Genomic DNA, 26,920 nt, shown 5'->3' on the forward strand with positions numbered 1-26,920 from the left:
AGGTAAGCCTCCTCACTCCCCAGCAGCGCAAGATTAGTCAAGTCCACTGAATGCCAGTTGCGGGTCGCCAGACAATGGACGTCTGATAGGAGGTGGACCGGACACATGGATTACACGAATTGGCGCGTGCTGATTCCGGTCCTCTCGGTGAAGCAATGAGTGAAGCAGTGCGCATAACCATGTGCTCGATCCAGGCATCAAGCGGTAGATTGAACATGCGGTGAAAAACGCGAGAGGAGATGTACGCGGTAAATGGATGGCACGGGAGAGCGAGGGAGATGGGTAGATTAATGCTGCCTAGAAGGGGCATATGTTGACATGTTTCCATCATGTTTGGTCGATTATGAGGATCCCTACCTAGTGCCTTTCCTACCAATACCGAGTTCGAAATTCCATGTGAATCCAGAACCAGTTCATGTGAATGTTAAAAAAAGCGAAACTACATACAAAAGTATGGAGTATCAAATGGGAGAGTGAACACAGAACGCACGACGCCAGACGCCTCAGTCCAGCAGAGCTGGAGGCGCGTAACTGTAAAGGCAACAAGGCAACAAGGCAACAAGGCAACAAGGCAGTAATAAGTGATACTGGCCGTACAGTTCCCACTCCTCCACAACATCCACAACATTCACCAAAAACATCCTGATTCCCCTCTCACCATCATCCTCGTGCTCTCTCCCCCCTTCTGATATCTGGAAATCCTTTCCTTCATAGGCTTGTTCTTTGACCTAGCTTGCGCCGTCCTTCTTGTTGTTCTTTTTCCTTACAGGAACCAAAAGGACCTGAACCCTTGGCTGGCTTGGCATCCCAACTTGCACCCTCCCCATTGTTCTTCACCTCTGCTCCATCACCCTTTCGATCCTATCCTTCACCCCTTCCACCTCCCCTTGTCGAGGTCTGGTCTGTATCGTAATACATCGCCCTTCAATCGCCTCCGATTTCCCCTACCTTCCAGCTGAACACTACACCGTACCTGTCAGCCGCCTTTTAACCCCTACACACCATCGGAGATTCGGAAGCGCCTGGAGAAAATTGGCCCCACCGCTGCCCGACGCTACTCTTTCATCCCCAGATGCGGGCGGATTGTAAAATCAACGCATCTTAATTCCTCTTTCGAGTTCTTCGTTATCGAAGCTCCTTTGAGGTCAGCCGGTGCTGCAGGAGTCTATCGGCCCCCTACCCTCTACTAATCCCACTGTCGCTTGGATTCATCGCTCTTCCTTATTGGAGCCCTTTTTCGGTTGTTCTACTGCTCGAAATCCCACCGATTCGATATCACTCGACCCGATATTCCTTTTCAAAAACCTCGACATGTCTGGCCTTACCCCCGGCAACCGGAACAGCACTCCGGAAGTCACATCCTCGAGTCTGCGACCTCCGAACTCGCGAACCATCGGCGCAGGCCATCACCTCCGCGCCTCAGCCGACTTCTCTCCATCCCCCATGGCCGGACGAGGCCCGCTTCGTCCCTCGTCGGAGGTGTACCAGGGCCAGAATCACAATGATGAGGGTACCATGGACAAGGCGACGCAACAGTGGATCGCCGACATCGATCAATACGAGGCGACGCTGGAGGAAATGGCCGCCGCGACGTTGGACCAGGACTTCAAGGATGAGCTCAGCGCGATTGAGCAGTGGTTCCGCGTCTTAAGCGAAGCGGAACGAACGGCTGCCTTGTATGCGCTTCTGCAGCAAACGACCCAGGTGCAAATTCGCTTCTTCATTCAGGTCTTGCAGCAGATGGCCAAGTCTCATCCCTTCTCGGGTGTCCTGTCGCCGGCCAATTTTGGGGAAAAGGGTATGTCAACACCATGAAGCGACGGTCCGTCTACTCGCAACTAACCCTTGGTAGATCCGATGTCTCAGCGATTCAGCGATGCTTTCACGAAGCTGTCGGTCGACGGGTCGCGAAATTCTGTCGGCGCTCGTCCGCCTCCCTCGCCAAGCGTCAAGCGCAATTCGGGCCTAGACCCGAACACCATCTACTCCATGTTCCCGGATGCGGCGGCCGCCATCGCGAAGCAAAAGGCCGAATTCACTCAACAGACCGGCATGCAACCGACGTCCAACCGAAACAGTACGGTGGATCGCACCTCGTTGATCGCCCCGACCATTTCCGGCCCTGAAGAAGGACGCAAAGAGAACCCGAACCAACCGCCCTCGTCGCCCTGGGGACCGCGCTCATCGAATGCCGCGCGTCCCAAGTCATCCTCGAGTCACCACCCGCCCATGGGTCAGTTCATACAACCCCCTCCGTCCGCCGGCCTCCGCGCCAATCGCCCGGCTCCCATCAACAGCGACAGCAATATCCAAAGCACGACCCTCAACGCGATCGATCCCTCGGGACTTCCGCTCCTTTCCCCGTACTCCGGCTCCGGCAACTGGGCCTCGATGGTCAACACCCCGATGGCTCCAAACTTCCCCGCCGCCCAATCCAGCTCCCAAGCCGACATGATCGCCAACGCGACGGCCATGAAACTGGCGGCCCTGTCAACTGTCAACAACCGGATCCAGCTCGACGATGTTCGCAAGTACCGCCGCACCCGCTCCACGGAGGGTAACGGTCCGGGTGGCGCGTCCTCCAACCCCCAGTCGCACCCGAACGCCAACTTCGTCATGACCAACGAGCTGGGACAGGTCCTCTCGCCCGCGCAAGCCGCCGCTCTTCAAGCCCAACAACTCGCCGCTCTGAACGGTCGCCGCTCGCGTCCCAACTCCCCTGGCCTGGCCATGGGTGGTGGGGGTCCCAGCGGACCTCCCGGGATGTCGTTCGCGCCGCCACAGAACAACGGCTACCTGACGACCTACGATGCCAGCGGCAACGTCAACCTTGTCCCGCAGCTGAACCTCGCCTCGTTCGGTCTCAGCGCGCCAGGGCAGTTGCACGAGGGATATTTGTCCGACCATTCGGAGATTGCGCGGGGGAGGAGTCCGCGCGGACGGCGGGGCAGTAGCAAGCCGCCGGAGGATCCGACGGACACGAAGCTGCTGGAGGATATACCGGCGTGGTTGAGGAGTTTGCGGCTGCACAAGTACACCGACAACCTGAAGGATCTGAGTTGGCCGGATATGATCGAGTTGGATGATGAGGGGCTGGAGAAACGGGGAGTGAATGCGCTCGGGGCAAGGAGGAAGATGCTGAAGGTTCGTTGCCGCAATCTCTGTCCTGCTTGTGAAATCGGTTGAATCGTTGTGCTGACTTGCTGCGTTTAGGTATTCGAGCAGATCAAGGAAGCGAAAGCGGACGGGAAGTTGTAAGGAAACGTAATGACCGAAGCCTGGTGGGCAAGAGGAACCCAAATTGTTGCGCCGTATCGAGTTCTAGGGAGATTTGCTCCCATGTTCGAGACGCACGACAGGGCGTTGGAAACATCTCGGGTTGCGGAGGGAATGCCCGATATTTCGCAAGCATCGATACCAATGGGAAGGCACACACAGGGTGATTCAAAAAAAGATGGGGTGATGCATCGGTGGCCGTTGGAAGAATGGACTGTGGGCTTGGAAATAATTGACTCCGCTCTGATTTTCCAACTGATGAATTCCTTTCGCGATGTGCCGGGCGTTCAAGCCATGATACTTTTAGTCGAAACTTGTATCCCTAGACCTAATAATACCATCAAGCGCGGCGTATCCATGCCCATGCCAGAGATGACCCAACGAACTTTAAACAGCCGTGCGCCCCAAGTAGCCCATACACCCTATGGCCCACGGATCGAGATGCCACTTCCAACGCCTCGTTGCTATGCTGTAACCGTCGGCCTACCGATCCACTTTTCGGGATCAGAATCTCCGTCAATATGCATTATACACTTCCGTCTCCTTCGCGCGCCCCGAATACGCTCCTTCGCCCTGCTCGTCGTAATCCGTATACGTTGGTCTTCCCTCTCCGACGTCGTCGAGGCTGCGGTATTGCCCCTGTCGCCGATCACCTCCCCTTCCCCGGCCTCCTCGGTCCCCCCGATGACCCCCGCGGCCTCCCCGCTGACCTCCCCGCTCCCGCTGATGCCCTCCACGCCCCCCTCGGCCGCCCCGATCGCGGTCCCGATCTCTGTCGCCATGCCTCGGACCCCGATCGCGATCTTGCTGCTCTCGGTACGCATTATGGGCGGGGCCCGCTCCGGGTCGCCGTGCTCCCTCTTGTGATTGGTCGTAGGTCGCGTGGTGCGGTTGGCGACGGTCGGGTGGTGGGGCGGAAAGACGCATGTAACCGTCGTCGTTGTCCTCGCGCATGCGCTTCGTTCCTTTGCCCTGCCCTGTGTTTCGAAGGCCCTTCCCCTGTTGTGCGTTGCCTCGCGAGTGGGTTGGTCCTCGTGGGATCTGGTTCGGGCGCGGGTGCGGATTGGAAGTTGCTTTGTCCGGGTTGGCATAATCGAATTTTTCTTCTTCGAGGCGCAACAGCGACTTCTCCCCCACCGTGCTCTCGAAGACGAACTCTTTCTCCACGGGCACCGGTTGCCAGTTGTCGATCCGGGAGACGTCGATGGGTCGCGCGCCGCGTCGAAGGGCGAGCACGACCGTGGGGATGTTGTTCTCCGTGTACACCTTTTCGGTGCTGGGGATCGGAGCGACGCGCGCCGCCCAGAGCTTGCCTTCCCAACATGCCGTTCCGGTCACGCGCCACATCAGACGACGACCGATTCCGCCCACTTTCGTGAGGACGGATGGGGGAGCGGGACGAGGGGTGATGAGAATGGAATTGGCCAGGTATCGGATATCGGACATGGAAACGTTGGAGGGCGGATGGACGAGAGATTGGAGTTGTTGCGACGCGGCGGCGGGTATGAGGTAACCAGTATAGAACACGGTTCGTCTGAGTATGAAAGGGATTGCGGTCGGAGGAGCGGTGCCGGCTAAGATGGCGGTGTTATGATTGTTAATCATCTTCTGCACCTCTGCCACTTCGGTGACTGCATTGAGAACGGTGGCATTCTCCGGAACTTGGATGACTTCGGCGACAATGGTGCCGCGTGGAGGGGGTGGAACTGGGTTGAGGAGCTGTCGGTTCAGATTGGCGAAGAAATCGCGGAACCCCTTGGTATGCTTTGGCCGGTCTTCATACACTCGGATTTCGGTTGCTCTGTGGTATGTGTTTACGAGCGTCGTGAAGAATTCGAGCTTGAAGTTCATGGTGCTGGAGAACTTCTGATTTGACGGTCCAACGGCCGGTTTGAGGGTTATCAGATCGAATTCTAGTCCCTTGGATTTGACGATTCGATTGATAAGCTCTGCGAACTGGCGTTCGGCGCGTCCAGTCAAGAGAACGCACAGCGCATCTTTCTGCTGCATCGACAGCCGCACAAGGTCCACGATTTGCTCATTCCACCATCCATCCCAGGCACGCGGTTCTTCCTTCTCGACCCCTTCGCCTGTCGCAGCAAGGATGGCGGAATCATGCCACCAACCGCCATTGAGGAAAACGTCGGGACTGCCTAGCTGGCCGATTGTTTGGCCGTTCCAGAGTGACTTGTTGGGGAGGGGACTGGCAAAGAGGGTGTTGTCGAAGTCGTAGACGTGAATGGTTTCAATTTTGTCAACACCTGGCAGGTCTTTATCGGCGCATGACCACCTTCGTAGAGCGGTGACAGTATAGAGAGAGGAGCCATTGGCGGCCGAGTAGCCGTTTGACTGATAATGGGACATATTCAACGAGCAGTTTTAGCAGTCCGTCCACGGGGAAGCGCTTTGAGACGTCGGGGAGATGTCTATTGACTTGATGTATTGAGCGGAATTGGGCCCATATCGGCAGACAACAGCGTAGGAATACGCGTATAGCGAGAGACTTGGAGTAGAAAAGGAATCTGATTGTCCAGAAGCAGAGAGTCTCAGGTGAAGCGGAAGGGATTCATAGAAACCACTGAGCGTGAATCGCACTTGCCTCGTCGGTTTCTGATAGAACCCTGGTGGCGCATGTGGCTGGTGTCTGTGGCGCATGTGGCGCGGTTGGGCGGTTGTTGACAGGGAAAGCACGGTCCTGCTCTCCTGCCAACCAATGTTTACTGTTTACACACACACGCACACACGCAAAGTCGCAATCATCATCCACTGCTGTTAGGTCTTGACTATCTTGACTACACCGATGCTTTGAGGAGGCTCTTCTGCTTATATCTCACAAATCCTCATGTAACATATAATCATGTCCGCAGCATCGCCAACACGACCTTCGCGACGGGCTGCCTCCCGGAAAAAGCTCGTCGTTGATTCATCCGATGAAGACGACACCAACACCACGCGACAACAAGACAGTGAAGATGATTTCACCCCGGCCCCAGCTACGAGTCCACGACGTACGGCACGGCGAAAGACAACAGAGACCGCATCCACCCCGCGAACTGGTGGACGGACGAGAAGAACACGAGCCGGCGAATCCATTGAGCCTTCGCAAATCTTCAGTCCTCCCGAGAGCAACGCCCCTTCAGAGCCGCCTTCTCCCTCGAAGAAGGCCCCACCAAAGCGAAAGAGTGTGAGATCGAGTCGCAAGAGTCGCGCTTCTCTTGCCCCCGAAGTCCCTCAAACACCAACTGAGCCGCTACCCACTCCGAAACCATCACTTTCGCCGGACCCAAGCGAGTCATTGATGGAAAGCGGCGATTCGACTCTACTCGCCCCAAAGCCATCCCCAACCCCGGTACCTCAGCAGAGACATGCCACGCCGCTTGCGGATATTACGAATAGCACGATTAATGAGCAGACTCAGATTTTGGAGGATGTCACGGAGCTCGCGAAACCAGACCCGATCGCGAAGGTTGATACACAGACTACGGTCCTCGAAAAGCCCATGGATATCGTGATTAGGACCCGGCATACGGCTCTTCCTGTCGTACAGGAGTCATCCGAACCGAAGTCCCGACTCGTCATCACCAATTTGGTCCTGATGAATTTCAAGAGTTACGCTGGAAGGCAAATCGTTGGTCCATTTCACGCGTCGTTTTCCTCGGTCGTTGGGCCCAACGGGTCCGGCAAGTCCAATGTCATCGATTCTTTACTCTTCGTGTTCGGTTTCAGAGCCAGCAAAATGAGACAAGGCAAGATTTCTGCGCTGATCCACAACTCGGCTGCTTTCCCAGATCTGGAGTATTGCGAAGTGGAAGTGCATTTCCAGGAAGTCATCGACATCCCCGGTGGCGGCCACAATGTGATCCCCGACTCCACATTAGTTGTCTCCAGACGAGCTTTCAAGAACAACCAAAGCAAATACTATATCAATGGGTCCACGTCCGATTTTACGAGGGTCACTACACTCCTGAAAGATCGTGGCATTGACCTGGATCACAAGCGGTTCTTAATTCTCCAAGGCGAAGTGGAGTCAATCGCTCAGATGAAGCCGAAGGCCGCAAATGAACATGACGACGGCCTGCTGGAGTATCTCGAAGATATTATCGGCACGTCGAAATACAAGACCCCGATCGAGGAAGCTGCCGCCGAGACAGAGACTCTCAACGAGGTGTGCGTAGAAAAAAGTGGACGCGTTCAACATGTTGAGAAGGAAAAGAACGCTCTGGAGGACAAAAAGGACAAGGCACTTGCTTACATTCGCGACGAGAACGAGCTAGCTATCAAGCAGGCGGCGCTTTACCAAATTTCCATGGCCGAGGCTCGGGATACCTATGAAGTCAATCAAGAAGCCGTTTCCAAACTTCAGGCACAATTGGACGAGGAACTTCAACGGCATGCGGGTAGTGAAGATGGCATCAAGAGGCTTGAGAAGCAGTACAAGACCAGTTCCAAAGATTTCGAACAGCTCGAGAGGGACTCCCAGGCCTTGCTGAAGGAGATGGCTAAGATCGACAAGGACACGGTCAAGTTTGAAGAAAAAAAGAAGTTCCTAACGGGGAAGCAAAAGAAATTGGAAAAATCTCTGCAGACCGCGGCCTTTGGCATAGCCGAACAGGAGACCCTTATCAAGCAAGGCACGGACGATGTCGAGCGATGCAACGAACAAATCGTAGAGCTCGAAGATCAGATCACGAGAGAAGAGCACGAGCTCAATGGGATCCGCGAAAGTCTGAAAGGCAAGACTCAGGGGTTGTCCGACGAAATCGCCACAAAACAACGATCGCTGGAGCCGTGGCAGGAAAGGATCAGTCAGAAGCAGTCGGCCATGGCTGTTGCCCAAAGCGAACTCGACATCCTTCGGGAGAGGGAGAATGCGGGTGCTGTTGCAATCGCCGAGATCGAAACGAAGATTTCTGGATTTGATGAGTCCAAGGTTGCCAAAACCGAGAAGCTGGGCAATGCCAAAGCCGAAAAGGCGACCGTGGAAGAAGAGCTACATGCCGTTCAAGCGGAATATGACGAGCTCATCGAAAAGGAGCCAGCCCTCCGGTCAAAGCTGTCCGGAGCTCGTCAGAAGGCTGACGAAGCACAATCAAGCCTTTCTGCTACTCAAACCCAAGGAAACGTGTTGAGCGGCCTCATGCGGCTCAAAGAATCGGGACGAATCGAAGGTTTCCACGGCCGGCTGGGAAATCTCGGCGCGATTGACCAAAAGTACGACGTCGCCATTTCGACCGCATGTCCATCCCTGGACAACCTCGTGGTTGACACGGTCGAGGTTGGTCAAGCCTGCATCGACTACCTCCGCAAAAACAATCTTGGTCGTGCCAACTTCATCCTACTGGATCGCTTACCCCAGCGGGATATGTCGGCGATCGAGACGTCGGAAAATGTTCCCAGGTTGTTCGATCTTGTCAAGCCCAAGGATAAGAAATTCATGCCCGCCTTCTACAGCGTGCTCCAGAACACTCTGGTCGCTAACAACCTTGAGCAAGCCAATCGAATTGCCTATGGTGCAAAGCGATGGCGTGTGGTCACACTTGATGGACAGCTCATCGATAAGTCCGGTACGATGACTGGAGGTGGGACGCGTGTTGCCAAAGGTGCCATGTCATCGAAGTTGGTTGCCGATGTGAGCAAAGAACAAGTGACGAAGCTTGAGGGTGATCGAGAGAAGTATGAAGAGATGTTTGCGGAGTTTCAGAAAGATGTTCGAGAACTTGACGAGCGATTACGGGCCCTGAAAAACAAGATTCCATCGTTCGAGACCCAGGCCCAGAAACTGATACTTGAGATTGAAAGTTTCGATCGAAATATCACCGACGCAAGGAAACGCATTCAAGAGTTGACAGTCGAGCAAACCACGCAGAAAGGTGACCAGAAGCGGATCTTAACCCTTCAGAAGACGATCTCAGAGTTGGAAGCCGAGATTGAGAGACTACGTTCCGAGACGAGTAATGTGGAGGAGGAGATCAAGACACTGCAGGACAAGATCATGGAGATCGGTGGTGTCCGACTTCGCAGCCAGAAAGCAAAGGTCGACGGCCTCAAGGACCAAGTCAACACCCTCAGCGAGGAGATGTCAAATGCCGAAGTGTCTCGAACGAAAGCTCGGAAACAGAAGACCAAACATGAAAAGGCACAGACGGATAGCGAGAGAGACCTTGCCGGCACCGCAAAGGAGATGGAGAAGGTCGCGGATCAGATGACTGTGCATGTCCAGAATGCTTCCGGCTCAAGCCAGCAAGCAGAAGAGGCGCAAGAATCTTTGGAGGCGAAAAAGGAAGAACTCCAAGCCCTCAAAACCGAGCTGGACCAAAAGCAGGCCGAACTGAATGAGACTCGCGGCATTGAGATCGAGATGCGGAATAAACTGGAGGAGAAGCAGAAAATAGGGGACGAAGCAGCTCGACGGCTGAGGAGCTTTGAAGAAAAGCTCTCGAAGTTGGAGCTCCACAACATCGAAGATCTCATGAGTGGACGGGAGGGGGAGCAGAACCAGCATCAGGGAGACACCAGACATGACAACGACGACTCGGGTGACGTCGTCATGGAAGATGCCGATGCTACGACAGCAACCAATGCCGCAACAATGATCCCGATCTACAGCCCCGACGAGCTCGCCGACATGTCGAAGGAGACGCTCAAGCGAGAGATCGCTGCGCTCGAGTCCCAGACCCAGTCTAACCGAGTGGACCTTTCCGTTCTCTCCGACTACCGTCGTCGTGTCGCGGAGCACAGTTCACGCCTCGCAGACTTGAACTCCGCCATCGGCACCCGCGAGGCTTCGAAGCGCAAGCTCGACGAGTTACGCCGCCTTCGGCTGGAAGGGTTCATGCAAGGGTTTTCCGAGATCTCCATGCGGTTGAAGGAGATGTACCAGATGATCACCATGGGCGGCAACGCCGAGCTGGAGCTGGTGGACAGCTTGGACCCGTTTGCAGAAGGGATCTTATTCTCGGTCATGCCGCCGAAGAAGAGCTGGAAGAATATCAGCAACCTGAGCGGTGGCGAGAAGACGCTGAGTAGTTTGGCGCTAGTGTTTGCGTTGCATCAATACAAACCGACGCCATTGTATGTCATGGACGAGATTGATGCGGCGTTGGATTTCCGGAATGTGAGTGACACCGGCATGCAATGTCCTTCGCAATACTAACGACTTCGCAGGTCTCAATTGTTGCCAGCTACATTAAGGAGAGGACAAAGAATGCGCAGTTCATTGTCATTTCATTACGGAACAACATGTTTGAGCTTGCAGCTCGCCTGGTCGGGGTGTATAAAGTCAATCATATGGTACGTTCCTCATGACTTACATTGCGAGGAAAACGATCCACTAACCCACATCACAGACGAAGAGCGTGACGGTGGAGAATAAGGATTATATTGTTGCACGATCGTGATGAATCATGGTTTCAAGGCGCTCATTCTGGTATGAGGGACGACCAAGGATTCCACGTCTTCCGAGCCAGTTCCGGATAGTTTTCTCTCCATCAACGGCGTTGGGCGGGAGTATGGGACAGTTGACATCGAAACCAAATATATGCAGGTTTTCGCGACTAGGTTTTCTGTGGAGGTGGACCCTTCCAGACGCTTTCTGTGTCCCGGTTATTATCATACAGAATTCCAGCTGGCGCTTATGATCTACTGAACCTCGACCCCGACCGCTCTGAATCGCAGCAGATCTGCGGCGAGCATAAGCATTGATCTCTCCTCAGAAGGGTTTTAGTCCTCCTGTCCGTGCTTTGGTGGGTCGGTCAGCGGCACGTATTGCACACTATATTGTCGTTTCTTCTCCACTGTCCCATCCTCCGCTTTGTCAATGACATAGATATGCTGGAGGAATCCTTCCTCCACTGGAATAAACATCCTGCCCGGGGCCTTAAGTTGCTCGATCAACTTAGGGTGTAGCTCCTTCGCTGCGGCGCCAACATGGATCGCGTCGTAAGGGGCAAGTTCCTTATATCCCAGCCGACCGTCCGCCTTCACGAATTTCACCGTCCCATTCGCGAGCAGTTCCCGCCCTTCAGCGCTTTTCTGCATGTTCTCCCTGCCTAGGTCGACGAGCGGCTGGATGTGCTCAACCCCCACGACTTGTCCGTTTGGCTTGACAATCTCCGCCAGGACATGGGTAAGGTATCCCGAGCCTGAGCCGATATCCAAGACGTGGGAACCGGGCTTGAGGTGATTGAGCAGGGACGTGGCTGCGGAGGCATGCATGTGCGGCGCGGAAATGGTTGCCGAATGGCCGATCGGTTGCGGAGAGTCCACATAAGGCGTCTGCGGAGCATAATGGGCGCGGTCGACCTATTGCATGCCTAAGTCAGTGCAAACCTCATGAGTCCGGGCGGAAGGAACAAGGTCTTTGCTGGAGATCGAGTCAAATGACATTCCACTCACCCCTAGCATTGCATCCTTTACCTTCGCCGAGTCAATCATTCCATTCTGGTACAGGTTATTGATGAGCTCGGAATTGGAGCCTCCTGTCGAGCGCCACGCCATGTTGGTGAAAGAACGCGAACCCCCGCGTACCAGTCGCTGGAAGAGAGCGGCGAAACCCAGGATCACGATGAATCGGACGAGGGGCAGCTTGCAGATGGAGGAGATCGTTTTGATGGAGCAATTGCTGTATTCTCACAGTCACCGACTGCTCGGAATAAGAATAGGAAAAGCTGGACGGACAGCATACACCAGTTAGCAGAACAGGTACTAGATGGTTACAGGAGAGGGAAGGGAGGCTGGAGGAGAGGGAAACTAGAGAAAAGAGAGGGGTGAGGGCAATAAGTTATCATCATGCAGATACCTACCACTCATCAGGATGAGCTCATGGTACAGACCTAGGTACTTCAGGCGCTAAAGTGTATAGTATCAGTATTATATACCATGTACAGTAATTGTTTACGGATCATATGGTACTAATACTGTGTAGGTATGGTTCAGTCACACTTTGATGATGCTCAGCTTCATCAGATTGCTCGACTGTACGGAGTATCTGGTTACGTGATATGCGGGGTTCCACAGTCCACTGCTCCGCATGTCAGCGACCGACTCCACTGCGAACACCGACCCCACGCTCGATCCCGCGTCTAGTCACTAACTAGTAACGGTGTGGAATTTAGAAATGAGTCTTGCAGAGAAGCATCCGATGCATGATGTAGTTAAATCCAAGTTCCGAGCACGTTGAACCCAAACCCGGTATCCCGGTAGCTATTTTCCATATCGGCGTGTTCGGCAAGCCGATGCCGAGTCGCAACTCGAACGCCATCGCATCGACTACTATTTCTTAGTATCCCCTTGATTCGGAATAGCTTGGATGCAATATGATGTCGCCCTTTGGATTATTGAGATAAGTACCGGTACCAGTTGATTGCTTAGAGACTATACCAGACCGACTGAAGCGGTCGGATAACACCTCTGTCTGGTCCACCTTGACCTCTGTTTGGTTACTATCTCCTACTCTCGTGCCTTCCTTGTCGAATGATTCATGATGACGAAGCTGCACTCTCAGTACAGGTATCCCTGTTCGGGCAGAAAGAACTGGTAAAGCAAGAGGTTTCACGATTCCTACCAAGTCTCGACTCAGTGAAACCAGTTTGCTCCGCTGGAATCCGCCCCACCATTTCTGTAATTCTCTCATGTTGATGACATCGCGTTAGGAGCACGACAGGTGGTTGTCTAATGTCAATCGTGCCTTCTTTTCACGGCATCCGATTTCATACTTCAACAATTCCTTCAACACTTTCAATCCCTTCCTCGCTGGACGCATTGAAAGTATATTCGGTCACTCTACGAAAATGGAAGAATCGAAGCAGCCAATTGATGTTGGAGAGGTGCGTATCACGGCATGGGCTCGGAGCTGTCATATGTGCTAAGCTCCATGACAGTACCTTTTCCGTCGCCTTCGTGAGGTCGGCGTCCAACATATTCATGGCCTGCCTGGGGACTTCAATCTCCAGGCGCTCGACTACATTCCCAAGGTTGGACTAAAATGGGTAGGCGACGCGAACGAGCTCAATGCCGGTAAGTTTCGTGAGCCCGTCAACCTATCCACGGCCTTGTCCGGGGTCGTGTATATCCTCCCCCAGCTGAACATAGAAGGCCTCCTTCACTCCAAACGGAGCTCCCTCAAGCACAATACCACTCTAATCATGGCCCAGTATAGTCGGATGGCTCTAATTGACGGTTCTAGGGTATTCGGCCGATGGATATGCTCGAATCAAAGGCATTTCCGCCCTTGTCACAACCTTTGGCGTCGGTGAACTTAGTGCCATCAATGCCATTGCGGGAAGTTTCGCCGAATTTGTCCCAGTCGTACATATCGTGGGATGTCCATCCACGGTCTCGCAGCGGAATGGCATGCTTCTCCACCACACACTTGGCAACGGAGACTTCCGAGTGTTCTCAGAGATTGGCAGGCAAATCAGTTGTTCGACTGCCATTCTCAGCCATCCAGAACAGATTGCCCATCAAATTGATGAGGTTATCAGAGAATGTTACATCCAAAGTCGGCCGGGCTATATCATGCTCCCCACGGATATGGTACAGAAAAAGGTGGAGGGCGCGCGGTTGAAGACTCCACTGGACATGACCTTCCCGCCGAATAACCCCGAAGTCGAAGACTACTGCTTGAATGCCATCTGCAAACATGTCGAGGCGGCGAAGACCCCAATCATCCTCGTTGACGCCTGTGCGATCCGTCACCGAGCGCTGAAAGAAACTCACGACCTCATCGCAGCCACTGGCCTGCCCACCTACGTAACGCCGATGAGCAAAGGTGCAGTCGACGAGACAATTCCAAACTACGGCGGGGTTTATGCAGGTTCTGGGTCGTCGAAGGAGGTTCGCGAGAGGGTTGAGTCGGCCGACCTGGTATTTACGATCGGCTCCATCCAATCCGATTTCAACACGACCGGTTTCACCTACCGCGTCTCTCAATTGAACACCATCGACTTCCATTCCACATACATCCGCGTCAAGTACTCCGAATATCCTGGGCTGCGGATGAACGGTGTGATTTCCAAACTGGCGAAAAGAATCCAGGATGGCAAGCTCAAAATCGCTTCTCCTGAGCCGCTGAAGGCCCCTGATAACCAGTCCGTTGAAGGCGAGCTCCAAACCAAGGGCCATGATATCACGCACGCATATCTCTGGCCACGGCTCGGTCGGTGGTTCCGTGAAGGGGACATCATCATCACAGAAACTGGAACGGCCGAGTTTGGGATCATCACAACCCGATTCCCGGCAAAGGCGAGAGCCATCAACCAGGTGCTCTGGGGCTCGATTGGATACGCCACGGGCGCATGCCAAGGTGCCGCTCTTGCGGCTATAGACGAGGCTGCAGAGACGAAGAAGGAGCCGAGCCGAGTCGTGCTGTGGACGGGAGAAGGAAGCTTCCAACTTACGGCGCAGACGGTTAGCACGATGCTTCGGAACAATCTCACGCCGATTATCTTCGTCATCAATAACAACGGCTACACTATCGAACGATGGATCCACGGCATGGAAGCCGATTACAATGATGTGCAGCCGTGGCGGTATACACAGATTCCGCATGTCTTCGGCGCGAAAGAAGGTCAGGCGAAATCGTACTCCGTGAGCACAAAGGATGAGCTCGAAAAGCTTTTGGGGGATGAACAGTTCAACACTGGAAAATTCTTGCGCTTCGTGGAGGTCATCATGCCACTCAAAGATGCCCCTGTTGGGCTAAAGTTGACGGCCGAAGCGAGTGCAAGGACCAATACTAGGCTGGACTGATTCAAAGCCTTCGGTTCACACCGTGATCGAAGCCGTTGCTAATGAATGGCACCCTTGAGACTGGCGAAGAAAGTACGGCGATGCGGCGGAGTCGGTGTGCTGTTCCTCGCGGCATTTTGGAGGAGCGACTCAAAAGAAGAGCTTTGCAAGATGGGATATGATCCGGACATTGAAAGGCGTTCAAAGCCTCGCTTGTGTGCAATCCGTAGTATTGAACAACTGAGCTTCTATAACAAGTAGTTCTTCAATCCACATCATCTTCGTCCTCGTCCTGGGGAACATCAACGCCCAACATCTTCATCAGGTTTCGAGACGGGCCAGGCGCCCCTCCCTCTGCAGAAAGGGACTCTAGTAGGTTGGCTAGGACGCGATATTCCTCGGAATCTTGACCATCTGCCTCATTGCCATCCAAATTGTCAGCCACTCGCGCCTTGCCCTTGCCTGTCGATCCATATGACCGCGCCGTTGGTGGAGCATCGATGTTCAAAGCGCCAGCGTCTCGTAATTCTTGCTCCATCTGTGCCAGCTCGTCGTACGAATTATCCTCTCCGTCACTTGGAGCACTTTGCTGCTCCCATGGATCCTTTTGCTCGTTTGACTTAGGCTTGGAATCAGTCTTGACCTTGCTTTTCGTCATCTCGAACAAGGCAGGGCCACCGAGGTCTACGGCCGTAAAAGTGACATGGAGTGCTTCCCTTTGCCTTTCTCGTGATTCTTCCCGTTCGTGCCATAGTAGCTCCCTTTTCACTCGAGCCCACTCCGAAGGGACAACCGTCTTGACGCCCCAGTTGTTTGAGCCCGGAGGCGGATCTGGCCCTAATGCTGCTCGGCCTGTTCCTGCGGCCGCGTGATGATGGGCGGGCTTAGATGCTATTTCACGCAAGGTCTTGTTGAAAGCTTCTTCATCGACCTGGTCGGAGCTGTTGCCCGAAGATGAGACATCGGACCATGCGTCATCCGGGTCATTATCGATGTCCATCTCGTCCATATCGTCGACCCCTTCTAAACCTGCCTCCTCGTCCTGCATGAAAGCTCGTGTTCGAGATAGGAGGTTTTGCAACGCATCTGGGGCGGTAGACTTTTCAACCGCGCTTGATTTCGCCTTCTCCGTGTTGCTCCGGGAAGTTTCTTTAGAAGTCTCTACTTCAGAAACCTTGCCTGCGCCTGCATCGCCCGAGCCACCATCAAGTGCATGATTGAAGTCATTCCAATCAACATCCATCCATCCTTCCGAATCTTCGCCTCGCTGCATATTTTCGATCAAGGCATCATCGGAGGGCATTTCTGCTTCGCCTGCTTCCAGATCGTCCAACAAGATCTCCAGCTCAAGGACATCCTTACGGGCGTTCGACTTGGGATTGCCCAAGAGCATCTCAAAGCCACTGGTTAGTTTCATTCCGACGTCCAACCGCCGCTGTCTCAATGTATTCTCCTCAGATTGGGATTCGCCATTCACGGCACCATGGACGTCGAACCATGAGGCAGGGGGTGCGAACTCCTGTGTCCGGATCTGCGCATACCCAACGCGGGAAAAGAGAACACTGATGTTTACGAGATCAGTAGGAGGAAGTTGAAGATTTTTCCCCGGCTCCCGCCTCAGGAAACGCATGGAGCTCGGATCGCGGAGATGGAATGCTTCAACTGCGGCCGACACTATCCTCGGTCGTTGAAGTAGCAAGAATGCTAGTTTTCGCGGCACGGTCACAATTGACCGGTGTAGGTTGGTATGGATAGTTTTTGGATGCCCTGCGATCCTTGAAAAGGCTGAATTGCTGAGTGTAGAGGTCGAATGGAGCGGTGGGGTCGGTCCGGACGAAAGGTATTTGAGGGCAACGGAAAGTGGTAGTTCTGGGGGGAGCTGTGGAGATATTGATATGATGCGAACCATGCCATTGTTTATCCAGACCTGAATGGTTATCAGCACTGCTTCCTGTGTAACTTGCAGCAGCTTACTCGATTGGCGTCGTTTTCTGGCGTGAGCCATTTTGGGACCTTATCTGCAGCCTCGATGGCAAGAAATTCGCCGTCAGGATCGTGAACGCGGATCCAGACATCATCGAATTTGAGACTCAATTCTCGGAGGATCCATACTATGAGCCATTCGTCTGCGACCGAGTCACCGATGTTCGTGCTGCCACCGAGTATCCATCTGTCTATTCGATGTTAGGAGAGAATGCCCCCTGGATCAAGGTCATCTGGCAAGTAAAACGGCCGACGTACATACCGAGCTCTCTGCTTAAAGCCAATTCAAACTTGTCTTTGTGCCATATGTATTCCCGAAGATATCTTTTCTCCAGTTCGGCAGCAGCAGTTTTCACTTCCGCCAACCGAGTCCTCACTTGGCTCCCTGTAAGGTTCGCATTCAACACGGAAATGGTATATTCCACTGTGTCGTTGACCGTCTGGCGAGGAAACCCGTCAAACCCTTCACCAAACGGTTTCAGGCCTGGTTCTGTGCCGTTGTCACCCATCACTTCGAACTAGTACAACTCTATTTTTGTTGAAGCATTGAACGATCGTCTAAACCAGGTATGGTTGAGGCCTCCAGGACGGAATAGAGGTGTGACTTCTAATGATGTCTAACCAACTGGGGGCCAACGTATATCCAGGTCCCGAAGCTCTTTAGATGAGTTTTCTGAGCTGAGTGCTAATGTTTTCGGGACTACAATGCTGAATGGGATAGGGACACCCGTTCAAGGTTTCCGGTGCACTTTTATGTTGACATCAACCGGTAGTATCGTCTCAATCCAGTGACAGGTATAAGTCAAGCGTAGGAATAGGCGTAGTATGTTTTTCAGGTTTCCGTGAACAGCGTGATATGATTCTGTAATAATAATTCAGATATAATCCTCCGTAGGTACCTGACAAAACATGAACCAGACGGAAATCTCTAGTTGATGCCTGGGGCAGTAAGGCATGCGTATTGCTGCCACGATCAAGCACATGACCTGTGGCTGGTTCATATTTGTAGCCTTGTGTCCTTGCGACCCATGACGCAAATAGTGCCTTTCGTCCGCCATGGTTTGTTTACCTTTTGACCGCATCCCAAACATCAAGCTGTATGCAATGACTACCATTCCGACTCCATCGCTATCCGGAGTCCCTGGGGTTTTGGACGCGCATTGCACCCGATATCCTATGACTTGATCTCTACGCGTCAACGCCCACCTGGATTGGATATCCGTCTTCGCAATGGCGAACCTATTCCCACCATCGTCCCCCGACTATTCCTTCTCTATGGCCTCGCCATCCAAGTTGTTTGGTCCAAGTGCATCAGTCGAGCCGTCATTTATATCTCCGATCAAGAACCGAAATGATCTTCTTGTGCATATGCAAGGGAAACGAGGCATCAACAGTACTCTTCTCCAGACGCCTCGAGCACCTGTGGCAGGTCGCTCTGGTAACCCCACGAAGACGGAGTTCACACCTCTACTCAAATCAGCGACACGAAACAGCGCACGGAATACTGCGAAACATATCGGGAGAAACAGTATCATCCCAGAGAGAAAACTGCGAACTCCCGCAGCACTGAGGAATGGGTACAAGTTCTCGTCGCCAGCGCTGCCCGAAGCCAGCGAGGTTTTCGGTTCGGGAATGGGTTCTATAGTGGAAGAAGATGAGACCGATGACACACCAGTCATTCCTGGTGGTAGTAGCAGTGCTGTGAGCACTCCGGGCGTGATGATGGGCAGGGGTCAAGATGCTGTGCTGGACAATGGAAACGTCCTCACTTTACGAGACCAGGAAGCCGTAAGTGTTCGATGGGACCCAAGAATTTCCGCCTACTAATACAGTGGTAGAAGCTCGAACAGATCGACAAGGAGAACTTTGGCTTAAAGCTCAAGATTCACTTCCTCGAGGAGAATATCAAGAAAATGGGTCCCGAATTCAACCAGCAAACATTACGAGAAAACGCCGATCTCAAGGTGACAAGGCAGCAGCTCGAAGTCGAGATCAAGCGATACAAACGACAGGTTAAATTGGCCGAAGAAGAACTTGAGAAGTATCGAGAACAACTGCGACAGTACGCCAACAACATGCGGAGCCGACACCAAGCAGAAGCTGGCCAGGAAGAACTCGACCAAGCCCAGCGCATTACGGACGAACAGGCCATGGAGATCGAGACTCTACAAAGACGCATTGAAGTTTATGAGCAAATGAGCCTCGAGACCGAACAGCTTCAGGCAGATATTCAAGACCTGGAGATCGACCTGCGCGAAAAGGACCGTCTGGCGGATGAGAAGGACGAGAAGATCGAAGAGCTGCAGAGCAAGGTTGAGGAGCTTCAAAATGAAGATCACAACGAATCGGAGGAGAAAGAACGGTTCATACAACAGCAAGATGACCGAATATCCGACCTGGAGGAGGAGCTGCGACGCACCCAGAGAGAAAAAGAGGAAGCCGAGGATTTTCTGGCAGACAAGCAAGATGATCCCGACGGTGTCCACCAATCATTTGTTGACCGCTTGAGTGAACGGATCGAATCATCCGAACAGCGCCGCCAGGATGAAGTGTCCGACCTCCGTCGTGAGTTACGCGATGTTCGCGCCGAACGGGATTCAACGGTATGGACTCTGGAACAAGGACTGCAGAGTCTGGAGAGGGAAAAGCGTGAGGAGATCAACTCTCTGGAAGCCCGTCTTCGATTAGCAGAAAGCAAAGGCGACAATCAATATCACCTTGCTCAACAGGCTGCAGCGACCGCTCAAGAGCAGCTTCGTCATGTCATACAGGAGAATGAGACGGAGATTAATACTTTGCGGACAAGAGTGGAAGCGGCGGAAGATGCGCAGTTTCAAGCGCAAGAACTAGATCTCCAACTGCGGGATCTGACCACCGAAGTGGAACGTCGGAGACACAGCGACAAGGTTCGAGATGAAGAGCTCACTGAACTGCGAGAAGCATACAGCCGGAAAGACCGCGAAGTATCCTCATTGAAATCCGTATCTACGCAACGCGATGAAGCGATCAAGGAGCTCGACAAAACTAAGGGACTCTTAACCGAACGCGATCGTGAAATTCTACGAATCATGGATACGATCCGATCTCTTGAATCTCAGCTGTCCACCATGGAATCCCAAGTCAAGGAGCTTTCCACTCTGCGATCCACTCTAGCAGAAAAAGATCGAGAAATATCTTCCGTACGAGCTGCTCTGCAAGAACGAACTGCGGAACTTGACATCCTTCGCGAAGTTGCAAATAACGAAGAGGAGGAGAAGACACACCTGGATGCAATGCACGATCTTGTGCAAGATCGTAATGCTGAGATTGAAGCCCTTCGGTCTGCCACCAACACTTCGCAACGCAGTCTGGAAGAGTTACAGCAAACAGCAGATGCGCGCCTGAAGGAAATTCGAGACCTAAAGGAAGCGCTCGCTGCGCAGAAGACGGAGCTGGAAGAAGAGATTCAGGTTCTGGAAACCGACTACGATGAATTGCAGTCCGAAAAGGAGGGGATGCGAGTCAAGGTCGAGGTGCTTGAATTCCAGGCGGCAGAATCCAACGAACTCAAACCTAGGGTCGAGAGTCTGGAGAAAGAACTTCGAGCTGCACACGCCGAGAGGGATATTTTGCAAAAGCAGACGGACAAGATCCACAATGATTTGACGTCGAATCTTCAGGACCGAACATCAGTCCGATCAGTGCTCGAGTCTCGAAATGCCGAGCTACAGGCGCAGCTGAACGATGCTCGGGAGAAAGTGTCTACCCTCAATTCCGAGATCGCCTCTCTGAAGTCCCAAGTATCTAATATGGAAACGACTCTTCGCTCCGAAACCCGTTCGAAAGAGACGACCATGTCTAAGCAAAATCGAGACCTTGCCGACCTGAGAACCCAGCTGAAACTCGCACACTCTGAAATGGCCGTCCTTCGCTCCTCACATCGATCCCCATCGATGTCGCCTTCTGCTCGGAGACTCCAGGAAGCAGAAATGCAGGAGTTACAAGACTTGTTACAGACGTCTAAAAACGAACTGCAGTCCTTACGGCAAGCTACTTCACAAAAGGATCGCGAGTTGTCGCGCCTCACCAAGGAATTAAACCTAAAGTCATCAGAGCTGCGGAAAGCACTTCGAACAGCGAAGCATGTGCGGGATGAGACACAAACCCAACGGATCGATGCTGTGGCTGAGGCAGCCGGACTTGAAAAGGCATTGCTTGAGGTTGAAGGGAAGCTGGAAGAAGCTGAAGATCAACTTGAAACCGGCGAGCGGACCATGAAGGATGCTGCGAAGAAGCATGCCGCAGAGCTGAAAGGTCTGATGAAGCAGATTTCCTGGTTACGAGCACGGTTTGCGCGGGAGCAAGACTTCAGGAAAGGCTTGGCCTTTGAAAAAAGATTCATGCTGATGCAAGTCGAAATGTACAACGAATGGTATGTCGCCCTTCCAATATGGCAACGCACAGTACGGCTAACATTAGAATAGTAACAAGGAAGATCTCCGACTTGTCGAAGAGATGGGGATCACCCCCGACGCGTCCTTCTATGATGCTTCGAGGCGGCCTTCATTACGAGCTGTGGGACTGGCTGTGATCGCCACTCTCAGAATGAAGAGTCTCAAGGACAACTGGTCAGTGAATAAGAAGGTGCATGACGTGCTGGTCAAGAAGGCCGGGGAGTTGAGACGGCAGAATCGCAAGGCGTCTCAGTATGTACGATGATGTTCGGGTTGGGTGCAAGAAATGAGGGATGAAATTTCGCCTGTGTCTCCAAATTTGGGATGGGACATGTTGCATGAGTGGTGTTGCTCGGATGGCTTTGGACTCATAAGTCATACTGTTAGCGGAGTGTATTGTTTTGGTGTCTTTTCTATCCAACGTTCCAACGGATCTTGCTGCTTTAACCAATGCCCAATCCATCAGATATGATCTGTCATCAATAAATGAATCATTCCAAAGTCCAAGAGTAGATGCCGCATGTCACTGATGCAATGAACTATTACTACGCTGGTTGAAATAGTTACTCCTTTCCCGCTTACGATAGGTCCGCTAGACCAGTGCCAAATTCTTCCTTTAGACATGATTACGATCCTCCTCTTATTTCTTTCATCGCGTCCGGCTTAGGAAGAGATTCCGGCCCGAAGGACATGGGAAGAAGCTGCTCGTCCGCACGCTTAGTCTAGTTCAGCATCGATATGGCAAGATTGAACTCACCTCTTCCATGGTCTTGACGACGTACTCGCCATCCTGTCCATGCATGATGATTGGCATTGTGGGCTGTCCTCCCACGCGGTTTCAGTCTTGACTCTGCTTGAATATTACATAGTGGTAGATGGAAACCATACCTCGCAGAACTCCCGGAGGAATTGCCTACACATCCCGCATGGACTTGCTAGGGTGCCAACCAGGTCCGTAGCCACCGCTATGGCCTTGAGGTCGCCATATTTCCATCCTGCAACGACCGCGGCGGTGACAGCGGCACGTTCGGCACACGTTCCGACCGGATATGACGCGTTCTCAACATTGGCCCCGAGAATAAGTCCTTTCTCCGGGTCCGCGGCGTCTTTGCGGAGAAGCGCGCAGCCAACCCGGAATTGCGAATACGGACCTGATGGCGAACCAGATAAGTACGGCGCTTGGGGAACTGGAGCGGGATAGGTACGTCGGGATAGGAATAGGACCTATTGGACAAAGACTAATCGTTCAACATACAATAAGCCAATGCCTTTGCTTCGTTGGACTTCGCCGTCAACAGTTGGACCTCCGCAGCGGATAGTCCCGACACCGACTCTTCCGATTGAGATATCAAGTTCGGCATGGCTGATTACTGGAACAGTGGCTGGATCGTGATGTTGAGGGGCATTTGTACTTTGATAACGATGGATAGATAGACACAGCAGAGGCAAAGGCCAAAGTCAACACGATCAGGATCCGATATGGTTACATTCCGATGTTCTCACGCTGTGTGACATTGAAGGAGGCGGACCCACTACGCCCCGGAGAGCTCTACGGAATCCAGAATATGAACAGAATAATAAAATCCCGATTATGAGCACAAGTATCATATTCGATCGGAAAGTACAGCAAAGAGGACTAAGGTTCTTACCTTATCAAATCAAAAGACCATCACCGGGCCTCTTGTTTTAACAATACTGGAACAGTATTCAGTTGCGAACTACTGTCTTTCCGACGACGCAGCTTTTTTGGAACCATTCAACGCCGGCCACTACATACTTAATATACATTGTATTCGCGATTGTCGAATATAAGCTGCACACCCTGAACTCCCCATCACTCATGAGTCAGAGCCCATCCGCCGGGCTGATTGACTGTCTCTGTTGCCTTGCAAGGTGTAGTCATTATGCAATCGCCGTCTCGTTAGGTATGATATCGATCGCTCGCTGGCCCTCGGTAAGCGTCAATGCCCTCTTACGGCCATCTCGAAGATAGGTTCGGGCACAGGCGCGAACTCTTGTAGGTCTAGCCGTGTATCCATCACTGAGGACTCGAGACATCGATGGAATGCGTCCAGAATAGTTTATTCTTCGGAGGGTCTCATATAGTTCATCCATCGGTGGCCATGAGCTCATCAGGATGCTCGGAATCTACACCAGTGCCGTTCGGAACAGCAGAAGAATCCCGATTTCGCTGACGGACCATGACCTGCCAGTCCGTCAAGGACGCCACAGGGCCACCTTCAATTGTGATATCGTGATCGTCTGCTTCAATGCCAAGTACCGTACCCTGGAAGCGTGATTGGTCTCCGGTCTTGCTATGCTTCCTCTTCAATGCTGTGGTCCGAATTAGCATAAACTGTCTCATGGAAGGAAATACCGTAGGATGCGGGCAATCATACCTGTTAAATAGTCTAGCCTCTCTTTTTCCCCATCTAGCTCCATAAGATCGTCCGATTTTAGCATCCCCGCAATCCGCATGATCTCCTTATTCCCATCGCCTTGGACCCAGTCGATGAACTCCTGTATATCCTTGGTGTCTTCCTCCGTTCTCCGATCTTCTTCTTTCTGCGCACCCTTGCCTTCGCCAGTGGGCTTTCGCATCGCCTCAATCCATGCTTCTTCGGAAGCGGTCATGGTGGTCGTGAAACAGCCGGCATCGTCCATGGCCATGCGGACATCCGTGATCGTCGGGGTCGCGTCGTTATGATTCCCATATGCATGAGCGACGGTTCGAGTAGCGAGAAGTAGTAGATGCTTTGCAGTAATATCCGTCAGAGCTTCAATCACCGACGGTCGAGCAGAATGGAAGCCCGCAGCGCGTAGAATTTGCAGGACGGCTGGTCGAGTCAACATGTGCATGATCTCGCGGGCAGACATGTTGGTCCGATATCTCTTCTGCTGCACAAACTCAGGCGGCCTGTAATATCCGGGACATATTGATTTCTCGACTCTCTCGGGATCCGGATGGGGTGGTGCCACTAGATTCGGACGGTTCCTAAACCTGGTGTAGTCTCTCTTCTCTAGCTTTCTGGGACTGGAGAGTTCGGCCCTGTCGACATGGAGATGTTCCTCCTCGTGTCGTGGTGAGCGTCGAACAATCCAAGAAGAAGGAGCGCTAGAGTTCTTGGCGGGCGGAGGGGTGGAAGGCGGCGGGGTGGAAGGAGCCGAGGTGGAAGGAGCCGGGGTGGAAGGTGGAACCGCCAAACCACCGGCAGGATCGCTATCCCTGTTATCCAGAGCATCACGTGCTTTGTATGTGAGCCTGAACTGAACCATGTTGAAGTTGCAAGATGCAAGTTGCAAGTTGGTACTGTATCAGACGCTTGAAATCGACGAGAACCCAGGAAATGAAGTTATTTGTTACTGAAAAGGCAAATGAGACTTTCAGAAGTTTCAAGGACGAAGTGACCAAGTCATAAGGTGCTCTTACGCAGGCGAATATCAGATGTGTTATGGTTTGAGCGTGCATGTGTGAGCACTTGATTCAGGTAGACCTACAACTACAAAGCACTCTTCTTTCCTCCAGGGGAACCACACGGCTCGAAAGAGAATCGCCTTCTTTTCATCGAACTCTCTTCCATCCGCGTTCCTCTTGGATCCAATGCGGTCTTAGGATCCTCATTATATCTCTACCACGAACCGCATTCAACCCTCCATTTCCGCAACCCTTTACCCGATTTTCGAGCAACTCCGACACACTTAATCCGACCATCGCCTAGAACCATGACAGGTGGCAGCGGCAAACCAACCGGGCTAAAGCTGAAGCTGCCAAAAAGTCAGTCAGCGGCGGAACCGGAGAGCTCATCAACACCTAAGCTCAGGTTAAACTTCAAGGGCATTACAACGCCCGCAACCGAGAACCCTCCATCAATTCAACCTTCGCCCGAGCAACCGAAACCAAAGCGAAAGTACACCAAGAAACCGAAAGGAGACGCTGCTCCCACACCGAACAAGAAGCGGCCAATCGACGATGAATCATCGGCGCGGCCGAAGAAACGAATCAACAAAGCCTCCATAGCTGGCGCTGCGAGGAAGGGCGCCCTGACGCCGGTTCTGAAGTTGAAAAGCGCGGTTTCGGCGGACAAACCCCTTCCGAAGGTTCAGAAAGATGTCCGAATGAAGATCAAGGTGCAGGGGAAGCCCCCCGAGAGGCCCATCGGAGTAGGTTATGACAGCGAAGACGATGAGGTCGAGAAGGATCCCGCAATCGAACAAGCGTTCATCATCCGGTTTCTCCCCAACGCCGACCTCGACTACGTACGCCAGTGTGTCCAGGAGAAGCGAGTGGGATTGCGACGCGATGAGGGTGGGCTGGACATGCACTTGCGCTTCTTCGACCGCGAGGGACGACGGGCGGTTGTCGTCATTCGCAAATCAATATATGCGGCGGTGCTAGTAGATTTACCTTGCGTCGCCGAGGGCATGAAGAGTTGGGACCGGAAAGGATGGTACAAATCGGTCGATGTCTATCAGATGCTGCTCGTCCTCGGCCCGGTCGGGGACGAGGGGGAGGCCAAGACCTATCCGCTACCGAACGAGGTGGATCCGACAACGTGGCAGTATGCCCATGGGCTCACGCCGCCGATGCATCACGCGAGGAAGCGCCGGTTCCGACAACGGGTCAGCTTCCGAACGATCGAAGAAGTGGAGGAGAAGGTGGAGCGCTTGTTGGAGGCGGACAAAAAGGCGCAGGCGTCCGGCGGGTCATCTATCTACACTCTGACGGACGGTGCGGCCGTACGAGAGGGCTCAGACGCCGGGGAAGCGGAAGACGAAGACTACGGATACGGACAGCCGCACGAGCAGGAAGGCATGGTCATCGATGAGGAGATGATGGAGGCGGATGTCGACGACATGGCAAAAATGTTCGAGGCCGAGTTCGAAGAAGACGCGGAAGGCGAGCCGGCGGACTTGGACACGGTCGCGGTTCAGGGACACGCCGGTGACGATGGAGAGATCGTGGTCGACGCCGATGCAGCAGCGGCGATCGCATCGCGGGGCGGTAACACGGCCGTAGTTGTAGAAGCGAGTCCAGCCGCTGACACCGGGGACGATGACGATGACGACGATGACGATGACGACGCGGATGCGGTGGCAGACGAGGAGGATGAGGATTTCGTTGCCGCTCAACAGGAGCTGCTCGGAATTAAGGAACAGATCACCGAACTGGAGAATGACGTCCAGTACTATCGAGGGAAGCTCGATCAGGAGGCCAACAAGTTGTTGCGTGGCCGTCTGCAGAAGAACATTGAGCAACGCGAAGCGGATCTGGAGATCAAGAAGAGAGAGTATGTCGAGAAAGGGGGTGTCCTTGATGACTAGACACTACGATGGCCTGTCTCCGGTGGGAGGGAGTGAATAGCATTCAGGCTCAAGCATTAGTGTATTCAGACCATGGTCACATCTAACGAAAGTTCATTGTTCTAGTTATCGCCTCAATCCCCTGAGGTCTTCGTAATTTTGTGCAGACCGCATATTGGAACTGCTTTTATTCCCAGTGA

General features: G+C 53.1%; 9 protein-coding genes across 9 annotated transcripts; 4 read left to right on the forward strand and 5 right to left on the reverse strand.

The window, feature by feature from the left end:
* Nucleotides 1–979: 979 nt before the first annotated feature.
* P152DRAFT_218305 (SAM domain-containing protein) lies at nucleotides 980–3,525 on the forward strand. The gene is made up of 3 exons (XM_033674465.1): nucleotides 980–1,798; nucleotides 1,853–3,144; nucleotides 3,214–3,525. Exons 1-3 carry the CDS (start codon nucleotides 1,312–1,314, stop codon nucleotides 3,256–3,258), a joined length of 1,824 nt encoding a protein of 607 aa, XP_033530111.1. The 5' UTR covers nucleotides 980–1,311; the 3' UTR covers nucleotides 3,259–3,525.
* Nucleotides 3,526–3,882: 357 nt separating this feature from the next.
* On the reverse strand, nucleotides 3,883–5,589 carry P152DRAFT_370096 (uncharacterized protein; the record flags this gene model as incomplete). The annotated part of the gene is made up of 2 exons (XM_033675494.1): nucleotides 3,883–4,046; nucleotides 4,209–5,589. Coding segments are annotated over 2 exons (1,545 nt in total), but the record flags the coding sequence as incomplete, so codon positions are not given.
* Nucleotides 5,590–6,133: 544 nt separating this feature from the next.
* On the forward strand, nucleotides 6,134–10,673 carry P152DRAFT_443727 (RecF/RecN/SMC protein; the record flags this gene model as incomplete). The annotated part of the gene is made up of 4 exons (XM_033677786.1): nucleotides 6,134–9,749; nucleotides 9,849–10,390; nucleotides 10,441–10,566; nucleotides 10,623–10,673. 4 exons carry the CDS (start codon nucleotides 6,134–6,136, stop codon nucleotides 10,671–10,673), a joined length of 4,335 nt encoding a protein of 1,444 aa, XP_033530113.1.
* On the reverse strand, nucleotides 10,623–12,201 carry P152DRAFT_462480 (protein-L-isoaspartate O-methyltransferas-like protein). The gene is made up of 2 exons (XM_033680360.1): nucleotides 11,672–12,201; nucleotides 10,623–11,578 (listed from the first exon to the last, which is right to left on the reverse strand). Exons 1-2 carry the CDS (start codon nucleotides 11,770–11,772, stop codon nucleotides 10,996–10,998), a joined length of 684 nt encoding a protein of 227 aa, XP_033530114.1. The 5' UTR covers nucleotides 11,773–12,201; the 3' UTR covers nucleotides 10,623–10,995.
* A 387-nt stretch (nucleotides 12,202–12,588) lies between these two features.
* P152DRAFT_218471 (pyruvate decarboxylase-like protein) lies at nucleotides 12,589–15,146 on the forward strand. Its single transcript, XM_033674467.1, has 3 exons — nucleotides 12,589–13,100; nucleotides 13,155–13,290; nucleotides 13,460–15,146. Exons 1-3 carry the CDS (start codon nucleotides 13,065–13,067, stop codon nucleotides 15,022–15,024), a joined length of 1,737 nt encoding a protein of 578 aa, XP_033530115.1. The 5' UTR covers nucleotides 12,589–13,064; the 3' UTR covers nucleotides 15,025–15,146.
* Nucleotides 15,147–17,630, reverse strand: P152DRAFT_218453 (uncharacterized protein). The gene is made up of 3 exons (XM_033674466.1): nucleotides 17,249–17,630; nucleotides 16,978–17,177; nucleotides 15,147–16,930 (listed from the first exon to the last, which is right to left on the reverse strand). The coding sequence occupies exons 1-3, from the start codon at nucleotides 17,493–17,495 to the stop codon at nucleotides 15,269–15,271; spliced, it is 2,109 nt and encodes a 702-aa protein (XP_033530116.1). The 5' UTR covers nucleotides 17,496–17,630; the 3' UTR covers nucleotides 15,147–15,268.
* A 4,126-nt stretch (nucleotides 17,631–21,756) lies between these two features.
* Nucleotides 21,757–22,812, reverse strand: P152DRAFT_462485 (cytidine deaminase). The gene is made up of 4 exons (XM_033680361.1): nucleotides 22,675–22,812; nucleotides 22,308–22,570; nucleotides 22,177–22,239; nucleotides 21,757–22,120 (listed from the first exon to the last, which is right to left on the reverse strand). The coding sequence occupies exons 1-4, from the start codon at nucleotides 22,778–22,780 to the stop codon at nucleotides 22,046–22,048; spliced, it is 507 nt and encodes a 168-aa protein (XP_033530117.1). The 5' UTR covers nucleotides 22,781–22,812; the 3' UTR covers nucleotides 21,757–22,045.
* Nucleotides 22,813–23,607: 795 nt separating this feature from the next.
* On the reverse strand, nucleotides 23,608–24,296 carry P152DRAFT_382328 (uncharacterized protein; the record flags this gene model as incomplete). Its single annotated transcript, XM_033675758.1, has 2 exons — nucleotides 23,608–23,753; nucleotides 23,819–24,296. Coding segments are annotated over 2 exons (624 nt in total), but the record flags the coding sequence as incomplete, so codon positions are not given.
* A 648-nt stretch (nucleotides 24,297–24,944) lies between these two features.
* On the forward strand, nucleotides 24,945–26,912 carry P152DRAFT_218566 (uncharacterized protein). The gene has a single exon (XM_033674468.1). It carries the CDS (start codon nucleotides 25,143–25,145, stop codon nucleotides 26,739–26,741), a length of 1,599 nt encoding a protein of 532 aa, XP_033530119.1. The 5' UTR covers nucleotides 24,945–25,142; the 3' UTR covers nucleotides 26,742–26,912.
* The last annotated feature ends 8 nt before the right edge of the window (nucleotides 26,913–26,920 follow it).

The sequence above is a fragment of the Eremomyces bilateralis genome (genome assembly GCF_010015585.1).
Source record: "Eremomyces bilateralis CBS 781.70 unplaced genomic scaffold P152scaffold_35, whole genome shotgun sequence".
Lineage (NCBI taxonomy): Eukaryota > Fungi > Ascomycota > Dothideomycetes > Eremomycetales > Eremomycetaceae > Eremomyces > Eremomyces bilateralis.